The 22,295-nt window shown below is 44.7% G+C and overlaps 1 protein-coding gene across 1 annotated transcript in view; it reads right to left on the reverse strand.

Moving 5' to 3' along the window:
* Positions 1–22,295, reverse strand: part of BACH2 (BTB domain and CNC homolog 2) — a 182,479-nt gene that overhangs the window by 3,006 nt on the left and 157,178 nt on the right. Inside the window, exons 6-7 of the mRNA XM_058802322.1 lie at positions 12,506–14,050; positions 3,198–3,404 (exon numbers count right to left, since the gene is read on the reverse strand). Coding sequence (XP_058658305.1) covers positions 3,198–3,404; positions 12,506–14,050 — 1,752 coding nt within the window. The remainder of the gene's footprint in view (positions 1–3,197; positions 3,405–12,505; positions 14,051–22,295) is intronic.

Raw genomic sequence — 22,295 nt, forward strand, 5'->3', positions numbered from 1 at the left:
TAGACTGAGGAAGGGACATCCACTGCCTGCGCACTTTGGGCATATATGTGTGTCATTCACATTCTCTGAAAAATCCCTTTGCCCAGGATTTTTCTCCTGGGAAGCTGAGAAGCCTCAGCGAAAAAGGAAAACAATTCTTATCGCATTTGCTTCTCCTGTGCTTTGCTCGTCTGGAATGTGTTTGGAGATTGTTTACCCACAGGTGATTGTTTTATTGGATTCTGGCATGAGCTGTTTTGTCTCATTGGCCAATCAGTGCCAAGCTGTGTCAGGACTCTGGAGAGAGTCACGAGTTTTCATTATTATCTTTTCAGCATTGTGTACGTATCCTTTCTGTATTCTTTAGTACTGTTTAGTATAGTATTCTTTCATATAATATAGTATCGTAAAATAATGAATTAGCCTTCTGAGAACATGGAGTCAGATTCATCATTCCTCTCTGCCACGAGGGTCCTTGCAACTACAATACATATGCAGCAGTACCCAAGAACACAAATGTGTCACACCTGTTTTCATATGGCCAGAGGAAGAGTCACAAAGACATCAAGTATTTGACCACCATGGCCTGTGTGGACAGGAATTTGGGAAACATCTGGAGAAAAACATTTGAACTGGAAGAGGACAGAATCCCAAGTTATTCTCACAGAACTGTTCCCTTTATAAAATAAGGCTGCCCGACAGATGATATAAAAGAACTCTGAACAAAACATTTTGAGGGAGAAGTGCCATTTCCCATCTAATCAGCAAGAAAACAGGTTAATTCCTGAAGTGAGGATGAGCTGCTGGTGTTTGGTTTGCCCTTGAACTGTCAGGTTGGCTGCTTAGGCTGGGTGCACCCCCTGGAGCTCCATTATCACTGAGAGAGGTGAGTTTATTCAGAAGAGAGGATCTAAGTGTGCTCTGTGGCCTGCACCATGGCTTGTTTTCTTATGTTCTGGTGCTTAATGGTTTGGGCTTGATCTAACAGAGATATTTTTATGAACCCAGCCTAGGGTTTCACCTCTAAAAAACGGTGTTGATTCAGTGTAGACTGGCTGGGATGGTCCTGCTGCACCTCCTGTCTCAGGCAGGTGGGCACACAGCTCAAGAGAGAAGATGAGATTTTGTAGAGTACCAGAACTATTTCCAGAGCTGAGCTGGCCCCAAAAGCAGCGCAGCCACGTATCTCACCTAGTAACACTGCTAAACCCAAGATGTCTCAGCATCTGAGGTGTGAAAGCTCCACAACTCAGATAATCCAGCTATGGGTGGTTGTTGACAGCTGATAGTATTGCCCTGGGTGCAGAGCCCACACTGGAAGCATACAGCTGTGTGAATGTGAAAGAGAGCAGTACACATGAAAAGAACTAACTGCTAAAATATTGATAAATCTATCAAGAAAGCACAAAAATAATAAAAAAATAAACAGATGCTCAAGTACATCTTGAGATGATGAATTATGGAGAAGAATATGCTGCGAGTTTGCAGGGAAAAAAGGGAATGTGAGTGGGTAGATGAATGAGTGAGAGAAAGCAGGCAAAAAAAATTACCTATCAAACTCTGAGGATACAACCATTTCACTCACTGTCTGCTGTGAAACCATCTGTGTCAAGAAGATGGGTGACTTACAGTAACTACAGGGGGAAAAGGGGTCTTTCATGAACAAGACCCAGCCAAATGAAAAACCCTTAAACCACAGCACCATTATGTAATTCATGAGACTGGAAGCTGCTGATCACAAAGTGGACAGAAGAAAACAAATCCAGTGTCCTATATTTTTGCATGGGGGATCAGCCTGCTCTTGTGCCTGCAAGATTTATTTCTTGAAGAATGTCCAACCTTCCTGAACTCCTCTCTTCAGTACTGCCTCCTAAGGGATTTTCCCAACCAGTCTTCTAAACAGGCCAAAGTCTGCATTCTGGAAATCCAAGGTGGCAGCTCTACTGACCCTCCTATTTAATTCTCCAGCAACCAAAAACTCCATCATTTTATGATCACTGTGCCCAAGAAGGCATCCAGCCATCACTTCACCCACCAGCCTTTCACTATTTGCAAACATGTCCAGTGGGGTGTCTTCCCTACTTGGCTCACTCACTGCATATTGCCACATAATCAAGTCCCTTTTGCTAAATAGAAATGTCAACTTGTTTTTGGGAAGAATCCTGCACCTCAAATGGTTTTTGATTCCTCAAATTGAGCATGGATCAAGCCCACAAGGCCACTCATATGCCCTTCATTAATTCCCCTGAGATGCGTGTTTGTGCTGGGCAGAGGACTTAAAATTTTTATTTTGTCTGTCTGCAGTTTACTATATCAGACAATAATGGCAATGTCACAGGATTGCACGAAATCAATTAAACCAATTTTCAAGTGAAGGCTACAGCTATAAGGCTGAATCACCCTGGCTGCTAGTCCAGCCCTCAGAGCGCTGCTCCTGAGGCTCTGGAGAGCGAGAGACAGGAACTCCTCCCCACCACCAGCTCAGTGCAGAGCGACAGGCACGTGCAGCCAAGACTGAATCTGCTTCTTCTGACAGCCTGATGAGGATCCATCCACTCTTTCACTGTGCAGAACCTCTGAGTCACCCTGTACACACTGTGTGTTATACTCAGTGCAGGAAGCAGTTGCTCACTATTTTGTTTATCTTTGTTGTGTTGTTTGTTTTGCATCAGTGCAGCACTACTCTGAACAATGTTTTGATTTTTCTTTTTTTTTTCCCCCCAGGGCTTCAGCAGCACGGCATCTGAAGGCTTCACAAGCCTTGATGATTTAAGCCTCCCAACCAGCTTGTGAGGTCAGTGTCACCTCCCTGTTACAGACGGGAAGCAGACAGGCACAGGCAGCAAGTGAGTAACCCAAAGTCTTGTGGCTTTCTGCCATTTGTGAGGTGATGGTAACTCAGCTTCTTCAACAGATCCCTGCCTCTTTCACACGATGTTTCCTACAGCTTGAGCAGAGAACAAAGCAAAATGAAACAACAAACCCCACCTGAAGTGTCCATACCATGACTGAAAGTGAGAGGAATCTTCTGAGCAGCCCCTTGGCCTCAGTCCAGTCACCTCCCTCCCTTACATGAAAATGTGATGACACTGTCTACTGGGCATTCTGCTCATCAGTGTACAAACTGACTGAACCCCCTGAAGTCTGGACTGGAATTGCTGCTGGTGCAGGCTACAGTGTGAGGGTGAGCTGGGCTGCAGCAAAGGTACAGAACTCACCAACTTGCGGATTTCACATTCCAGGTTCTGAATGCAGTCCAGTTTCCTCTTGCGGCAGCGCTGGGCTGCGATGCGGTTCTTGCTGCGCCGGCGGACATCGTGGATGAACTCGAGCTGCTCTGAGGTTAGCTTGTGCATCTTTATCATCATCTGGAAATCATTCCTTGGAAGATCTGTGATTTGATCAACAGGAAAAGGAAGTTTCACCTAAAACAAACCCAAGACAAGAGCAAAGAGTCATATTTTGCTTGCTCAATGCAAGCTGAAAAACAGTGAGCGGAAGGACGATTTTCTCTGCTGCCACCCCCTCAATAAACAACAAACCAAGTTTTACATTGAGCAAGTTCTTCCCTTGTGGCACATTGTGGAGGTCCAGATGGTAAGGATAAGACGACAATCATACTTAAATCAGCAACACATATGAATCCCAGATAAAAATTTCATCTTCCTACAAAGCCTTAATAAATGATCTCATTGCATTAATATAAGGTTCTGTCCACTCAGAGACACGGCCTTTTGGAAAGAGTGAAGTACCTTGCTGCTATTATATTCAAACTAGTTTCAAGGAAAGGGCTATTACCACAGCAGGAAATGTGCATCTGCTTGGACTGCAGGACTGAAAGTTTGATTAAGTATGAGATTAAAAATATAACCTGACACCTCAAGTGGATGAAAAATAATGTATTGCAATTAGGAAAGGTCACCTAATCAGCATTTCAACTGAACAATACACTGTGTAAGAAGAAAGGGTCAGAGGAGTGTGATGCAACACATCCTATCTTGCTAAAATATACACATTTAAAAATAAACCCATATATATTGTTCACACTCTAATATCCTTGCAGACTAAAGAACACTGAAATTTTATTTCTTGAAAAGGTCATGGTGGGACTTCAGGAATCCTAGCAATTACGCATTAAAGCAGAGCAAAACACAAAGCTCCCAGCAGTCTGAAGCAATGAACACACACTGTGTCAAAAGCTTAAGAAGGGTGGATGTGCTCAAAGCCTTTTAGGTTTTTTAGCCCAAAATCTATCAGTTTGCTCAAATCAAAGTAGCACCTCCCTTTAGAAACCTCTCTTCACTTAAAGCCTCAGACTGATAACTGTTAAAAAACTGATGTTCTTTGGCCAACTGTTGTATTTGGTGGCCAGATAAGAGTCAGCTGACAAAGCTGAAGGAGATGCAGAGTAATTTGATTGACCCCTTCTTTTTCTGAGTCATACTCAAACTGCCCAAAAGATGGCAGTAAATATTTACGTTTCTGTCCCTGTTTGGTACAATCTAACCTCTGGAACAAGGAGACTATTCTGCACACAGGCTATCAAAGAAGGTAAGTTGCTCCAGCCAAATGAAAGATATGTGCTGAAAACACTCCTTTGATATTTAAAACATGCATTGTCTTCAAATGGTACTCTTAAAAAATATTTGGAAATAAAGCAACAACATGGATTATAAGTTATCTTCTTCAGAGAGCTGAGTTGTTTGAGCAGAACAGTTTGCTGAGGACACACCAACACCAACACAGAGCAGTGGCCTCTGGCATTGACAGCCATGGACCATCAACCAGGCACCTGAACCTGCAGTAAGCAGCTCCTCACCTTGTTCAGGGGTGTTCTTGGCTGTTTTCTTGTACCCTTCTAACACTGTTCTGTGCAAACACCTACCACATTCTTTCAGATGGCTTCATGCCCTGAATGTTCATTCATGTCCCTCTGCCCCACGTGTCCAGGCACTGCTTCATAACACACTACTTGACAGGTCAATTTAAAGCAGCAAGGAATGCCAAACACTTGCTAGTACACACAAAGGCTGACCTGGGGCACAGGGATGTGAACTACCTTGTTTACAGACTGCCAGTTAATGGCATGAAACATGTTTGATTTCCCCTCCCGAGCCTTTGGATGGTTAACATAAACTCAGTGTCACCTGTTTTTTTTCTCAAGCTTCTACCAGGGTCTGAAAATGAAAAAAGCCAGTGCTTTCCTTTGAAAGACACCACAGTTTCACTGCAAAACCAGCCCTTTCATGTTCACAGTTTTTCCTTATTTTCTTAAGACCAAAATGGAAAGCAATGTTAACTTTATTTCTCCCTACCTCTCCCTTTCCAAACATATTTACTTGCAAGGAGGAGATGTGCTTGCAGCTGGAATGGGAATGAAAGAGAAGCAATTTAAATATGTCAGGGAGAAGTTGCTGAAGGGAAATGGGAAAATAAATAAAAAAAGATTCGTTAAAAAAAAAGAGATTGAAAATAAAACCATCTACACAGCAGATCAGAGACTGCTATCAGTAATCCCAGCATAATCCCACTCCTGTCACAGGCAGCACTGCACAGGATTAAAAATGTGAAAGGGAAAGTGGAAGTGAGTCAGACTCATTTCCTTCACCATTCACAGCATTTTTATTGCCTGTCTCCCTCTTCGAAATCAGCCGTCAACTGAAAAAAAAAATAAATACCAACCCACCAAGCTTTTGGCACGGCCACAGTGAATAACTGCACCGGGGCGTTGCTGCAGTGAGAGGCTAAAGTGTTTTACATCTGCACAGGGCAGGACTCTCAGCTGCTATTTACCATAACAGTGTGGTGAATCATTTTGCTAGAGCCTGCAACTGTGCAGTGGGTGGGATCCATCTGACTCACCCAGAGCTGCCTGAAATGATGGGCTGGAACTACCTAATGTCCTGCTCCCTTCAGATGGCAATGCTGCACGGCTTCTCCCTCCTTCTGGCTGCAGAAGGAGTGGATTTAAGATTCAGAAAAGATTCTGCATCTTACAGCATCTATGAGAGGTGAGATAAAATTACCTGACGTGTCTGAAAAAGGCAGTTAATTTTTTCTAAAATATGAAAAAACCCCACGAGTTTGCTTTCTTGTAAAGTTTTCTTTCTAATTACTATGTTTTTTTGGTTCAAACTATTTCAAATTAAAAATGTAAGTGGGATCCCTGCTCCTTCCAGGAGTTACTCCAGCCAGAGCTAACCTCACAGAGCTCCAAAATCTTTCCTTATCTGCACAATTACTCTTTCCCTGCATTCTTACACCAGCAGCACACGCTTGCTTTCCATTACACAACAAATAAACTGGCACCTTCTACCACCACTGCAGACTCTACTGCCCCAACTTTGCCAATCTACTCTTGGGAAAAAGGAAATCTGGTTAGGATTTTGTGGCATTCCCCCCCCCCCCCCCCCCCCTTATTAGCATTAGGATGCCAGTGTAAATGTCAATGCTTTGAAGGGCTAAGTCAGAGCAGTGATGTAGGCAGAGAGGGAAAGTGACTGACTCAGCACATGGAATGCCCATATATAACCAATTAATTCCTTCAAGCTTCACTAGTTAGTGCCAGCTTGGATCCTATGCCAGTTACTGCTGTTCTGCTCATCTATTGCACCAGTCATTCCTGCTGCCCTCCCCTCTCTCTTTTTTACCTGGAATAAAGGAAAGAACCAAGGACCTGTATTCATTCCCATTAAAACATAAAATGTCAACTCTTTCGAATTTATCCTATGGGTAACCTTAGCTTCTTCATTCTTTCTTTATATCTTAATTAAGACATCATCTCACTCTAGCCAAGCGTTAGTAAAGATAATGAACTTACCAAGTGCCACATCACAGTAACTTAAAGGACAAATACATAATCCATAAGAAAAAGCAACCATTATGTAGTGGGCATGGGAAGGTGGAACTCACTGTAACAGTTGGTCAGGTGCTCCAGAGCTGTAAGAAAATATCCTGCTGCCTTAGTGCCCTCACATCCTGAAAGCCTCTGACACTCACACTTGGAAGGCTCTCAGGACCCACCCAAGCAATCCAGCCCAGGGGCTCAATCATATTAATGCCTTTTTTTTTTAAATGCAGAAATGAGTACTTGGCTTCACACAAGAGAGTCCAAGGCATTAATGTTGTGTTTTCAAGTATCTTCCTTAGCATGCAAGTCTGTCTTCCACACACACTCCGGAAGAAATTCATTCCAGGACAGGAGCTGAGGGACGTCCACCTCTGATAGGGGCTGAATTGTCTACAGGGTATTTCAGGCACCACTTGTGGTCCTGCAGACTAGGGACCTATTCCTGTCCTGATCTCACCTGGACAGAGGCTATCTAAGAAGCACAAAGGTAATAGGCCATACTTTGTGTAAGGGATAGCCAAGATATATTTTCTCATCCTGCTGTCTCCTGGCACAGGTAAAGCCTTCAAAATACCTCCTTTTCCAGGTGTCAACTATACCAAGATGGCAGAGGACTGCAAAAGGGGAATAATGAGCCCAGGCAGTAAAGATCTACCATTGTGTCAACAAACCAGGGTCTAAATTGTCTGTCCCACTTCAGATCAGCAGGTTGCACTGCAGTGTGCTCCATCTGACACAAGACAGCTGATAGCCTGGGGTCCACTCCAGCCTCACCTTGTGAGGGCCATGAGAGGTGTTTGGGTCAGCAAGTGCTGCCTGAGAGGGCTCTGCTGTGGAGGCAGCCTGGGTAACCTTTTTATTTGCTACCTGCCTCACAATAGTGGAGGACCAGGCTAATCCCATCTCCCAGTAATCAAGAGATGTGGATGGGATTCTCATCCTTTAGCTCATGATTTAGACTTGTACTCAAACCACACACTGCTGGTACTTAGAATGCTGGGCTGACCTCTTCCCATTGACTGCTTGCAGTGTCCCCAGCTTCCAGCCCTTCAAAAGCACAACAGTGTGATACTCCTGCCCTTTAACAGGCTTCTCTGAGACCAGGGATAGCACAGAAACACTGACGGAAGCCACAGGTGCACTTAAGAATGGAAGGTCAGGCAGTGAAATGACAGGGGGTAAAGTACAGTATTTCTCTGAAAGAGTTGTTTTTGCAGCTCAAGAACTGGAATCCTTCAAGAGCTTGTGCAAGGTCTACAGAGCAGAGTATAAACGAATTGGTTGTAGGGCTCCACAAAATAACATAGTGTTTAAAAGGACCCTCCTGACATTTCAAACTCTCAGTGTTGCTGTAATCCAGCAATTCTTTGCTACCGGTATGAAGACCATTCCTACTGAAGAGAGGAAAGAAAACAAAACTTCCATGAAGTTTATCTTACAAGACCAATGTTTGACAAGACACCATTTAAAAAGACATTGAGAAACAATTCCCAGTGCTCTGCTGATGCCATCCTAGTCAGGAAAACATCTATCAGATATCAATCTGGACACTAATTTTTCTCATTTTCAAATTTGCAAACCTAGCAAAATCAGGAAGGCTGGGCTGAGTGATCATCACATTCTGGGGAGGTATCACATATCACAGCAAGTTAAAGCCTTCACATGTATTTTTCTTGGTTGCCCTTCTTTCCATGTAACATTCTTCACTGAGTAGGAATATTAAGCAGTGAAGCAGTCTCAGATGAGGTAACTCAGCATAGTTACAGTAGATTTCCGGTAGAGCAGCTTTGGTTTAACTCCTCTTTTCTGGGGCTCTGACTTGCAGTATTTTGCTAAGCACCAGCAGATAACAGAGAAAGGGTGGCTGCCTGTCACTTAACATGGAGGGGTTTCTACTCTTGCTGAAAGTTATTTACCAACAATATCCTCAAAGGTCTAATTGCATTAGCTTTCCCTTTATGAAAATTTCCTTTGAAAAGTGAGTCACTAACCCAGGCGGGAAATTCTTTTGAAATACAGATGAGGAGACATTGAATGCAACTCTCTAGACAGTAATAGCTCTTGGAAAACTCCACCTCTTACCTCCTCTTACCCTTGTTTATTTTTTTCCTCAGAAAACTCACTTATCATATTAGACTGAGCTGAGATTCCTTTTTAACTGGTTTAGTAGTACAATATTTTTTACAAATTTTCTAGCAGATAAAAATTCCAAAGTACTTGCTGAAGAAAAGGAATACCAAGAAAAGTAGGTAGTGCAGAAGTTTCTGTTCCTTAAGTAGGTTAACAGATTGACAGACTACTTCCTTCTCAACAATTCATTATTTCAGGGCTTATTGTTTTGTTGTTGCTATTTTAAGCAGGATTGTCAGAACCTGCCTATAAGCACTGAGCTTTAAGTCTTCTCTCTAGTGTTATATCTCAGCAATTGATTTTTCACAACCTGGGGAGACCTGAGAGAACTGAGTGAAAAGAACAACATAAACTATTAAATATTTCTGTGAAGTCCCAATAACTGAAGTTACAGCCCTGTTCCTGCAACTCTGTACCATGGGTACACCCTACACTGCACTTGCTGCTTCTGTCAGGAAGCCTTTGTAACAAAGGGAGATTGCAGAAGAGCCTTGGTGGCTCCAGGAAGGGAAGCAATAAGCAAGGACATCCTGGAGAAGATTTACCAGTGGTGTTCCAAGGACTGCCACCTCCTCTGACAGCTGTGACTGCCTTCTGCAGCCCCAATAGGATGGAGGCTCATCACAAGGTGGGGTCACCTTCACCCACGTGGCATCATGCTGAGCCCTAGCACCCCACTTCTGGCACCAAACTACTTTGGCCATGTGCTCCAGAAGGGCAGCTGTCTGTGGGAAAGCAGAATGCCTGAAAAAAGCACAGAGAAGCCTCTCACCTACTTCTCACACAATCAATACCCCAGCAAATGTTTTGCGACATCAATTCTGGAAGCACAGCACTCTGCGAGCCAAATTAAGACCAACTAGGTCCAAATTCCAGGGGAACTGAGCAGGCCCCTGAGATAACTGATGGTCAGAGTCCACCAGGCTTATTCCCATCAGGCCATCCCATTCCAATAAAAGCTGACCTGCAGCAGAGGAACCTGCATGGCCACTCTCCAGAAGGTCAAGCATGTCACCCCCAGATATCTTATCAGGTGCTTTTTGAATAGAAGCCCAGAAAACACTGTGTGTTCTGATATGGAGGGGGAAAGGGCCCTGTCTGAGAAGTCACCAGGACAGGAAGGGCAAAACAACAATTTCAGGAATGGAGAAAGATTCCCATGCAGCTTGCAGGGAGGTGAAGAACAGAGCTGTGCATTTCAGACATTTGTGAGTCTCTCCTGCTGTTTCAATCACAGCCAAACAGCTGAAAGCAGGTAGAGCAACTTATACAAGTTCCTGCTGCTTATTTTCTACTGTCTAGTTTAAGATACCCTTTACTGAGGTTTCCACAGCAGCAGATCTTACATGATGCACACCCTAAGTCACTGTATTAATACAGCATTGTTTAATGAGGCTGCAAAGTCTGCTCTTGTATTGGTAACAACCTTCAAAAGATTAATTTTTAAACAAAATTTCTACCAAAGCAGTGGTGTGATCTGTTTACCCTTGGCTTGTTCAGGATAGTGCAGTGCAACCTCACGGAGCATTAATTTCCTCACCACATTTTTAATGCCCAGCAGCCCTAATCAAAATACCATGGGGAAAAAAAAAAAAAAAAGCCTTATCAGCAGTCCCAGGGAGAAAACTTGCTCAGCACAGTTCAGAAAATCTTCCCCAGAGGAAACCAGCAGCAAAACCAGGAGTGGAGCAAACCTTTCCTAGCACTGTCTCAGAGGCAGATGTCTGCCTGCCAGCAGCACACCCAGCCAGCCTCGCCATAGCTGCTTGCTCCTTGTGTCCCTCCTCTCATCCATGCTCTCCTGCACATATGCACACACCTTTTTCTAGGAAACTACCACCAGTCCCCTGTAAGCTTCTAATTTCACTCTTCCAGGCTCATTTTTGCTGCAGCATATTTCCACACAATTAGGTAATTATGACAGCTAATTAATTATCAAATCTCAAAAGGCGAACCTCTGCCCTCTGCGCTGCCTCATGCTGAGCAAGCAGCACACGTGGGTGGAAATGGATGCTCCCTGGTCCCTGCTGCCCTCTGTCCCTTGTAAAGGCAGGAATTCACTGAGTAACCCAGCTATGGCCTGGGCTGCTGTAGGGCTTCCCAAATGGGATCTCCTGCACACTATCCCAGACAGCTTCCCAAAGAGATTCCTCTGCCTTCTGCATCATGCCCATGAGGACGAAGAACTGTCCTCCCAGAATCATTGGTCCAGTGTGACCAGAGTTTAGGACACCAGAGGCTCCCCTGGCTCTTCAGCCCTTTCTGAAAGCTAAGCAGCCAACTAAAGGAAGCACCCACATCTGTCTGAAAAATAAAGCCTGGGATGTAGCTGGAATAAAGATTGAGCAATAAAGTTCACTCTTTTCATCCTCACTCCACAACTAAGCCCACATGGTTCTGAACTGGGTGCTCTCAACATATGAACCCTCCTCTCAGCATACGAGCACTTGTTGCTCCCCACACTGAAGCAAAAGCTCTCAGTGGAGTTTTTCAGCATTACTAGAGGAACCTGGTACCTGATTTCACCCAGATGTTCTCTAGGTCATGCAGATTCCTAAGGAAATTCTGTGAATAAACATCCAATCCTTTCCACTTTCTGAGCTACACAACACATCTCCTTGATTTAAGCCTGCCCTCAAAGTAGTGACTTCACACAGTTTATTTGGTCATGGTTAGCCAATTATTACTGCAGCATCTTCAGCTGACCCACCTGCAGTTTTAGAGAGGGCCCCTCTTTCTCCTCCCTCTTTTAGGAGAACTACATGGAAATTGACAGCTTGCTCTTCAGCCCCAAATCATTCTCTTGTCATTGCCCTAACAATCCTGGAAATTAAAGGATAACTTCTCTCTGAAAACATTTGTGCCATGGCTGCTAGAGCTCCAAACAAAATGTTACAGGCAGGGAACATGATCTCAAGTTGTCACATAATAGAGGCAAAACCCAGGACCTGAATGTGCAGCACACACACACATAGACACACACACAGACAGACACGTGCAAAGATGACTTGAATGCCATTCTCTCAACACAAGGTGGTCAGCTATACAATTGTTTGGGTAATTTCACAACTCTGCTGGCAGCATGCAGCCTGGGTCTTCAAGCAAGCTGCCCAACCCTTGGTGTCAGGAAAGGAACAGCTTGAGGTTTCTCAAACAAACCCGCAGCAATAACAAGTGGAGCTGGAACCACCTCAGCAAATTAGGAATAAGGAGCAGTGCTTTGTGCCACAGAAGTGGGTGAGGGAGGGAGGAAGTCAGGAACCTGCTGGCAGACTCCTAAGCACATCAATGCACTCTCATCATTCAGCAGTTTGCTGTTTTCCTATACCCAAGTTTATACAAGTGCTGAACACTTCAGAGATCAAGCAGACCTACTAATGTGAAGTCAACCGTGTGCACTCAGCTGATGAGGGAATAACCAGAAGTTACTCTTTGCCCCTACAAACAAAGAAAGTGCTGGGGAAATGCAAAGTCGTTTGAGAGAATCAAGGAGAGATTAATTGGGTCACAACAACTGTGATAGATGTACTTATCTTAAATCCCTACCTCATGCCCTCTGTCTTGCACAGGACATGATTCACTGTCTGCTTCTGAGAATGACCCAGACTCATCGCTGGAGTTTGTTCCATAGGATGGCTCACATTTAATCTGGGCTCGGACCGGGTTGTACAATCCATCGCCCACCACGCCGGGCTCCTGGTGCTCGGGCGCCAGGAACCGGGGGCCTTGGGAGCACGGGGAAGAGGAGAGCTCGCAGAGGCGCAGGCTGCAGGGAGAGCCGCCGCTGCCGTCCTCCGCGTACGAGTAGGAGGAGCACGAGCTGGAGGTCCTGGTTCTGGTTTCCAGAGGAGGAGAGCGAGGGCAAACTTTAATTGGCACCGGACAGCTGGTGTTGGGCCGCATCCGTCCCGGCAGGTGATCGGCTGTGAGTGCGCTGTGCGAATAGGTCTGGGAGCTGGGGAGGGACTGGCTGCCGCCAGCCCACAGACCCTTTGGCACAGTCTCAGTGAGGTCTTTGTCCAAGCTGCTCACACCAGAATATGAATGCACCGAAGTGTTTACTTGGTCACAAGCATTTGAAGAGAATATAACGCTCCTCCTGTCCAGTTCCCCTTCTTGCTTACAGAGAGTTTCAAAGCCGGGCCCCCTGAGTGGTGATCCCACTGTGAAGTTGGAAGCATCCTTCTGCATGGCATGGGACTGTCCATAGTTCCCTGTGAAAGGGACATAATCAGTTTTGTGGTCACCCTGAGTTGTCCCTTTTTCAAAAGGGCATGCTGGACTCCTGCCAAAGTGCTGTTGGGAAGTGCTGGGGAAGCCAACCAAATCTATGCTTTTTGTTCTGTTGAAGAAAGACCGCAAGCAAGAAGGAGAAGACCCACTTTTTGGCCTGTCGACACAAGTGAGGCTTGGCTGTTTCCTGTCCATTTCAACATCCCCTTCTTTATCCCTGATGTCAGGTTCGTCTCCAGACAGGCAAAGTGTGATGCTTTCTTCATCGTTCTCTTCATTCTGAGGCTCACTTTTTATCTGCCCCATAGCAAGTCCTGATTTGAGGCCATTTCCAGAGCTCTCTTCACTGAATGTGCTTGCAAAACCTGAGGTACTGATGTGTGATGTGTTGTAGACATTCTTGGTACAAGCAAGCTGGTATTTCTTGTATCTGGGGTACCGTGTTACTGCATCTTTATCCAAATTGTCCTTGCTATCTCTCAGCATGTCAGAGTCAGGCAGCATCCCTTCGCCTTTGTCCGCTCCAGCAACAGTGGTTTCAAAATTGAAGGGTTCTTGGTGCATCCTCTCCCTCGGGCAAGATATTTTTGACGTCTCCGATTCCATCGTCTCCTCCTCGTCTCCATCGGAGTTCTCCTCATCGTGCATGCGCTGGCAGGCGGTATCTTTTTTGCACAGGAACAGGCCATCTTCGTTGTTCAGCAGCTGTGTCTGAAGGAAGCTGAAGCAGGAGTCCTCCAGGTTGTGCATGCGCAGGAACTCGGCGCAGTGGATGACCTCCTGGATGTTTTCTCTGCTGAGTAACAGCTTAGCAGTGTAGGCGAACTGTAACAATGGACCAAATCCCCTGACAGTGACCTGCAAAAATAGAGAGGAAAATTGCCGGTGTTACCATCAGCTCTTGCTATCATCCCAAGTCCTTCATCATGTGGTTAGATAAACTAACAGATCTGGCATTCAGAAATAAATACTGCCCAGCAGCAGCTGCTCTTCTGTCACACCTGCAGTGATGCTACATCCCAGAACAAGCACTGCTCCCTTTGTGGGCCTCCTGTACATCATTGTACTGGTTGAACTGAGACAGTTTTTCCCAAGTATCTTGAAGACCTGTGAACTAAGTCTCTGGCCTAATAAAAGGTTGACAAAACTAGCCTGGACACTGCTAAGTCTTACATGGATTTCATTTTTACTGTGCTACAGCCCCCAACCATGAAAGCACCAATTTAATTTTGATTCTTCTGCTCTGATGGAAGGTTCAATGAACACGTTTCAAGCTTAAGATACCACTTATCCAAAAAGTGTTTTGATAAGGAAACACTTATTATTACAGCAAAATTCAACAGAAAATCTTTCTTCCTCTTTCAAAAGCAAACAATTTCCTTTTTTTCTTCTAAATTTTTTGCAAGCCATTGCTGAATACATGATAGGTAAGTACAGACTGCATAACTTTCCTCTATCCCATGGAGATTATTCCCCTCATACTTTTCCAAATTTTAGTGAGCCTGAGGTACAGCTAACAGAAAAGAAATTAATATTTATAGTTTAAATGGTAGAAATTATTCTGAGTCCCACCTCAGTACTTAATTTCCCACCATTTTCTTTGTAGAAAGAGTAAAAACTGTTTCCAGGAGAGTGATCTCCAGACAACTGTTCCAGGTCTGACTTATGCACTGCTACTCATCTTTTCTTTCCATACCATCTGTGTTTAACATTAATTTATGATATATTAAAAAATACACACTTCCCCCCCCACCATTTTTTATGGTTGTATCTTTACATACAGCTATCAAATAAGTTGCTAAGTCACATAGTGAACTCTAGATACTGTCTATTTTTGACAAAAATACTCTGACTGCCACCACTATCTTCTCTTACATTTTTTTCTCCCAATGGGTATGAAACAAAAGGATTGGAAATATTATTCTTCATGAAGCAGCAACAGGCTGCTTCAGAACCACAACCCATCATCAAGGATTAAGGTTTCTGCACAAGAAAATTCAGTGCTTTGGCTACAAGTTTGAGATTTGGAAGACCACAACTTAATTTCCCACTGCACCAACCACCTACTACATGACGCTGGTAAGTCCCTTCAGTCTCAATTCCCTGAGACTGAAGTTCTTGCCTTTCTTGCAAGTAGCACTCATTTATCTGAGTTCCCTGTGCTTTGCATACCAGGCAAAGGCCTCTAGATGGGATTCAGCACAGCCAACACCTGCATGCCTGTGTGAGGTTGGGATGCACAGCCTGCAACCTCCTTCTGGATGCAGATGTCTCTGGTAGGCATCCCCAGCTCAGTTCCTTTGTTTAAAACAAATAAGAAGGGGAAGCACTGCTGTCTCCATTTTTCTTTCTTTTTTTTTTTTTTTTTTGCAAAATGGCCTAAAGACAGAAGGGGAACATAGAAAGTAGACCAGGTTCCTTCTCCAGGCTGTGAGGATTGAAACTCCCATTTCCCAGCTCCTCAGAAGGGTATATTTGGGATGGTATAGGATACCCTGAAGGTGAGCTGCTTTTTACTATTCTTCCAATTGAATTAATGCCACCGAGCAAAGAAGCTGCTCAAAAGGCTGGTGGACTATCAGGCCATGAATTTGCAAAGGTCTAATTCGTGATTAGAGTGTATCTGAGTGAATAATTTGGTTCATCTCAATGAAAAGCCTATAAAGCCCCTATACTGCCTCAAGACCAGCGGCAGAGTCCACAGATTTTTACAGAAAATCCTGACTTCCACAAACAAGCCTTTGTTATTCATAGATCTGTACTTATGATGGCAGACTATGAAGACACCACAAGTGGTGCAGATTGTCATGGGGAGAAAAATATTTTAAAACACCTCTAAAATTGCTTCCAATAGCTATTCCATCCATAATAGTACTGCTCTATCTGCTATTTTAAGAAGCAGTGCATTTTCATGCACATACTTACACACTTGCACATTCCTGTCTAACAATACGCCTCTGGTACGGAATTGCCAAGATTTACAGCTGGCTATTAAACCAATCTCTGCTTTATCAGTGTTACACTTTCTGCCTATTTGTTAGATTATCAGCTCACTAAAGGCCTATCTGCATTTTATCTATGCAGCATGATTAACAAAATTGCTCGGGAACTTAATGAGCTACTCGCAGGCTGATGGTAAGATCTTCATTGTGGGGGCTTACATATTGCTGCATATCTTGTAAGCTCGGCAGCAGCGTAGGTCTGCAGGGACCGTGGAGCACAAACACAGCTCTCCTGGCAGTGGTGCCACTCGGCCACTAGGTGGAATGGCTGGAAAGCAAATTAGAATAATTTTCTGTGCTGGGCCAGGGTTCCACCTGCCTGCCTGCCGCCCCAGCACAGGCACTGTGCACAGCCTCGGGCTGACTCCCACAGCCCCACAGCAAGGCTGTCTCCCACGCTGACACAGCTTTTGCTCCAGGTAAAGCAGCACGATAACAAACAGCAGCAAGGCAGCTGGTGGAGATGCTCTGCGCCGGATGCGTCGGAAGCAGAGCACGAGACTGTGCCGCGGGCTCCCCACGGTGCCCAGCAGATGCCTCCTGTGAAGGATGATGAAAACTCCGAGCAAATGTGTGCCTTGACTTCCTTTGGAGATACTACCCACTGACACAACCTTCACTCTCACAATCCTCAGATCCAAAGGGGGGAAGTTTCTTTTCAAGCACCCGGCACTTGTCATTGCCCTCAGGCAGAAATCTCTCTAGTGCCAATTCTTGAAACTGCACAAACAATAACTTTGGAAACAAACGGGTGCAAAGCTTGCTGCCAAGTGTGAAAGCCAGCGCAAGCTCTGCCGCCTGAAGCTGTCTAAATATTGATTCGGCTCCCGTGGCAGGTTCCCTGCCTCGGCCCCACCAGTTTTGGGACTGCTTGCATCTGATGCATTCTGGCAGGAAGGCTGGAATCGAGCCACTGGAGCGTGACTATGAACACTGCACACTGGGAAAGAAAAGCCTTTGAAGCTGCATGTACTACCACCACACAGGCACTTCTCTAGGAAGAGATAAGGACAGTCTTTTAAAATCATTTGATCTGACTGATGCATCCCAGTGAAAAAATTTAGTGAAAACAAGTTGATCTACGTTTGCAGAAGGAAAGAGATAATTTCTCTGCTATAACAGTCTTCATTTACACGTGAGAGAGGCCTTTGTTAGAGGGGTAAACCCATACCAGCAACAATCCCAGGTTTTTTTTTTCTTTATTGAAAATAAGATGTCCAAGAGTTGTTTGCTTTTAAGCCTTATTTTCTGTATAAATTAATGTTTAAGCAGGCAGGTCAGTTTGTGGGAACCTCCACCAGGCACCCTCTCCAAGCTCATATGCCAAGTCACTACTTTCCTGCCTTTTAATCCTTTGCCTTATTCCAATTTCTTTTCATTTCTATTGTTTAAATGGAATTGACTGGCTACTAGAAAATCAGACAGGGAAAAGGTAAAGCATACATATAAAACAACGCTCACACAGAGAGAAAAGCAAAGATCCTAGCTTCTTGGAGGCTTGATTTCTTTCCCTTATGTTTACTTGTTTGTTTCCCTTATGTGCACTTGCAGCATGCCAAACAGCTCACCCAGACTAAGGATAAAGCACTTTATTTGTCTTGCTTCTGTCCCCAGCTGGACTTGTATGCATTAGAACTGTCTAAAGCACAGAGGACACGGGTAATGCAGCCCTGCCTAAGGCACCTGGCACACCTCCTTGCTCTACAGCAATCCAAGAGACCAAGCCCACGTGCAGCTCCTGGCTCTGCTGTGCTGCCACAGGTACACTGGGCTCAGTGTGCAGCAGGGAGGTCTGAGTCAATTCAGCATTGTGGTGATAACAAGGCTGACCACTGTTAAGGTGAGAGAAAACAACTTCTCCTGCTCTTTGTCTGCGTCTTGTCTTTCAGACTGAGCTGGGGGACGTGTTTTGTATGGCCATGCCCTTGTGAGTGTGTGCTATTGAGGAACAGGCTGGAAACAATGCAATGATATGATCACCATCAAGAGATGTTAATCAGCATTAGCCATATTGAATTTACTGGAAAAACACAGACAGCAGCCCTGCAGAAAACAAGCACGCAAAGTCTATTTTAGTTGAGTTTGACATTGCTTTTCTCCTCACAGAGTCCCGGGGAGTGCGATGCTCTGGTTAGTCCTAATTGATTTAAGTGACCAGACTTCCACTACTTCCTTTGGGAGATCATTGCCAGACTCTACTTAAAACCTCCTCGTGAGGAAATATTTCCCTTATTTTCCTCCATCAGCTCTCATTGCATTTCCTTGATGCATTCCGGGTAATGCTTTTTCCTTTTGGAGAAACATCTGTATTGTTGTTAGACTCTCTGCCTTCCTTCCTTTCTTCACTGGTCATTAATGAAAAGCTGGCTAATTCAAGGAAAAGAGTATTGATCACTGTCGGATGGGAGAATAAGAAGCTGAGAGGACAGTCAGCAATAAATGCTAGTAAAGGAGGCAGCATTACAGGTGCAAATAGAGCATTTTTAGAAAAGCATTCTTCTAGTTCTGGGCCCGTACTATTCTAAAATTAGGAGGAGGGTTAGCTCACTTTCACATTGGGAACACCATCTTTTTGTAAGGGACTTCTAGGTCAGAAATTCTATTTTAAACCTATCTGTACACACACAGGCACCGTGGGAGACGCAGCGCTGTGGGTGAACTGGCTCTGGCTCCCTGCTGTATCCGTGCCCTCCGTGAGGGCTGATCAGGAATACCATGGAGGCCTCTGTGCTGCTCTGAACACACGGGACGTGGCCTGGGAGCACACATGGAGCACTGACATTTCTGCCGATGGGCCGGGCGCGCTGTGCGCCGCAGAGTTCATCAGTGCACGCTCATTAGCGAGCTGCCCAGACTTCTAGATGTCTCAAAATCCCAGACAAATAGACAAAATCCTCCAATTCTGCACAGACAGTGTTTCTTATGGGGGGTGGGAAGGAAGGTTATTTCCAAAGGAAACAGGGATGTCTGGTAACCCCGCTTGGAATGGCATCTGTATGAAAAGCTGCATCTGGAGCAGGGAAGGTCAACCCCTGCGAAATGCCAGCAAAGTCTGACTTCAGTTTAAAGAGGGGAAAAGTGATTAAGGGCAAGAAAAGATCACTGTAAACATGTAGGAATGTAAACTTGGCAAGGCAGTATCTAAAATGGAGCAAGGGAATGTTTACAGTAATCTGATGCAGACTAACATCAAGAACAGAGAAGAACTGTCTGGTTTGCTATGGGGCGCTATTGGCATTTGCAGCAAAAAGAAATTAAAATGTAGGGATTTTTTCCCCTGACTCTTAACCTAACAGTCAATTCAGAGCGGTCTTGGAAGGCTTTCCAGGGAAGATGATGGATACTTTATGTCTGGGTCCTGCAAAGGAAAACTAACAAAGTGCAACCTTGTTCTGGAGAGCTGGGCTTTAATTTAGTAGACTTTTCCAGGGCTAATTTCTGTGTTAATGAGGGCACAGTGCCAATGATCTGCTAGGAAAGAGCAATAAAGTTCAACAGCAAATGCACATGCAATTGTTCCTTTCCAAATAAAGCATACCTGGGGCACATGCAAAGAACAAGCTCATTGGTGGTGGCGTGAGAGGGCAGAGCCCTCTCCTCCCCTCCAGGGATACAATGAAACCTGCAGAACATTAGTTGCTAAATCCTACTGAACTGGGGGTAATTTGGGTGGTGAGACCTTCAGACCCACTGAGAATGCACAAGTCCCGACAGAGCAGCGCAGGCGCATGTTATTATCTTTACACATTGGAGTAGACTTGTTAAAACTCAATAGGAGCACTCATAGATTTGCTGTGGAGCATGCAAGCTGCTTGTAGGTTAATGGTTTATATTTTTAGTATTTTGATTTTCAGGTTAAATTCATCAGCAGGCACCTAAGAACATTTAGAAACCCCTCATCTCTAATTTCCAATCATCAATTCAATTAAGCCATTTTGTGGGGAAGGAAGAAAAGAAGATTGAATCAAACCTCACATGCTGAATATCAATTCTCAAACCAAGTATTAAAACAACTGGATAGAAAAATAGCAGAAATGTGACTGTTTCTTGCAGAACTCCAAATGAACCAGTTATTCACATATTGTTTCATATCAGGTCTGCTGTGGTACCTGTTTTACTGGCCTTTCAGCATTGTGCTGCAGTCCCAAGGCACGTGTAGAGCTTTTTAATCCATCTCAGCCCTGACGTTGTCTAATATGCCCAAGCATGTAGCCAACAAACCACCAACTTCTCACTGAGCCAGCGGGTTCCCAGCACTACAAGTTATATAATCAAACACATGCTAGGAAAATAGGAGATAAGATTAGTGACAGTTAACTGCTGCTATTTTTTTCCACAGCCTGAAGAAGGTCTCTGGGATTAAATATTAACTCTAATCTTATTTGCTAAAATTAGCACACAGTGTATTCTTTTTGTTCTACAGCCAATTGCAAGTATAGCACAGAAGTTATTTTCAGGGGGTAATCTGATAACCAAAATCAGTCACCAAAGCTGTTATTCCATTAAGAATTAAGAGACTTCCTGGTTATTTACTTGGTTATTTTTACCTGGGATGGTGAAGCCTGGATTTTTCCTAGCTTGAGCCTATTTGGTTTTGGAAAACTCTCTGAAAGATTTAAGTATATTACTAGGCTCAAATAGGTCAGTCACATGTGCAAAACCAACGGTGTTAAGACATCACGGTTTGTTCCTATATATGCACACAGGCAGGAATTGTTTTGAAACCATGATCCTTTTACATAAGGTGGGAACATGCAGGAGGCAGGAAAAAATCAGAAAGAGACGATAAACTGCAGAGTACTTTTGTAAGGCAATGCCACACTGGTATTGCATTTCCCGTCTTTAATTTAACAGCAATTAAATGTTCTGTCACCAGCAGGTTGCAGATGTATTTCCCTTATTTATTTGCTCATATGGCAGTGGAGCTCCTAAAATGAGTGATTACTCTTTAAAAATTCCACTTGGGTGAGAAGCTGGTTTTTTTGTCTTATGTAAGCTTTTAAACAACAAAGGAATGTACAAGATGCTGATGGAGAAGTTCAATAAAAAGAGGCCTTTGTTTTCACTCTAAAAACATTTTTAAAATTAAGTAAATACCCTGCCAGCCCCAGTTTTACATTCTGCCTCTTCTGGTAGGGCATACAAATTTTGTGCAGAAGAGTGACAGTGACAGCATGGCCTCTCCCACACCACATTGCAGGGCTGGGAGGCCACCACACCATCACCTTGCATTCTCTGAGCACGAACACACGCCAGGGGAACCGAGAAACTGGACACACAGCTCCTTTCTTTAGGAGGCCCATTACCCAATTATTAATATCAAAAGTCCCCCTGGAAAAACTGCCACCCGCAAAGCCACACCCTGAGCGGTCTAAGGGGTATCCTGGTGTCTTTCCAGCGCATCCTCCACTACAGCCTCTTGAGGCTGTCGGACTGAGAGCTTTAAGAAGATGCTTAACTGCCCTTAATGGTACTTTTACAGAAGATGCCACACTGGAAGTGCTTGTCCAAATTGCAATTTTGTGCTTTCCAAAGAAAAAACCCAACAAGTGCCACCCTCAGCCTACCCCGCTGAAATCCCAGCTGTTGGCCAGACAACAAATTTACACTAGAAGCCCTGACTGTGTGAGAGTAGAGTGAAACCAAGTGACTCTCTGGCGTAATGAACACATCCCGGGGCAGCACGAGCCCTTCAAAGAGCCTCCTCCCTCAGCACCCAAGAGGGAAGGAGAGACCCACATCCCTCAGTGCCCGCAGAGCATCCCAGTGTGACCGCAGGTGTGACTGCAGGAGGGGAGGTGGGGAGGAAGGAGCAGTCATTCAGCCAGGCTTGCCTGGAGGATGGGGAGCAATAATGGCAGACTGTGTCCAGGGCTCCACTGTGAGCAGTGCGTCAGCGCTGACGGCGGGGCCAGCGGCTCCGCATTGATCACCGGGCACAAGGATGGCGTCAGCAGCCACGGGATCAATGATCACATCACTGGCTATGTCAGCACTCGGCCACACACGGCTCATGGGTGCACTGCAAGAGCTGAGGCACCCACACTTAGGTTTGACTGACTCTCTGTGGCTGTAGCCCCAGCTTTGAAGCACTCTCAAAA

The sequence above is a fragment of the Ammospiza caudacuta genome, chromosome 3 (assembly GCF_027887145.1).
Source record: "Ammospiza caudacuta isolate bAmmCau1 chromosome 3, bAmmCau1.pri, whole genome shotgun sequence".
Taxonomy (NCBI): Eukaryota; Metazoa; Chordata; class Aves; order Passeriformes; family Passerellidae; genus Ammospiza; species Ammospiza caudacuta.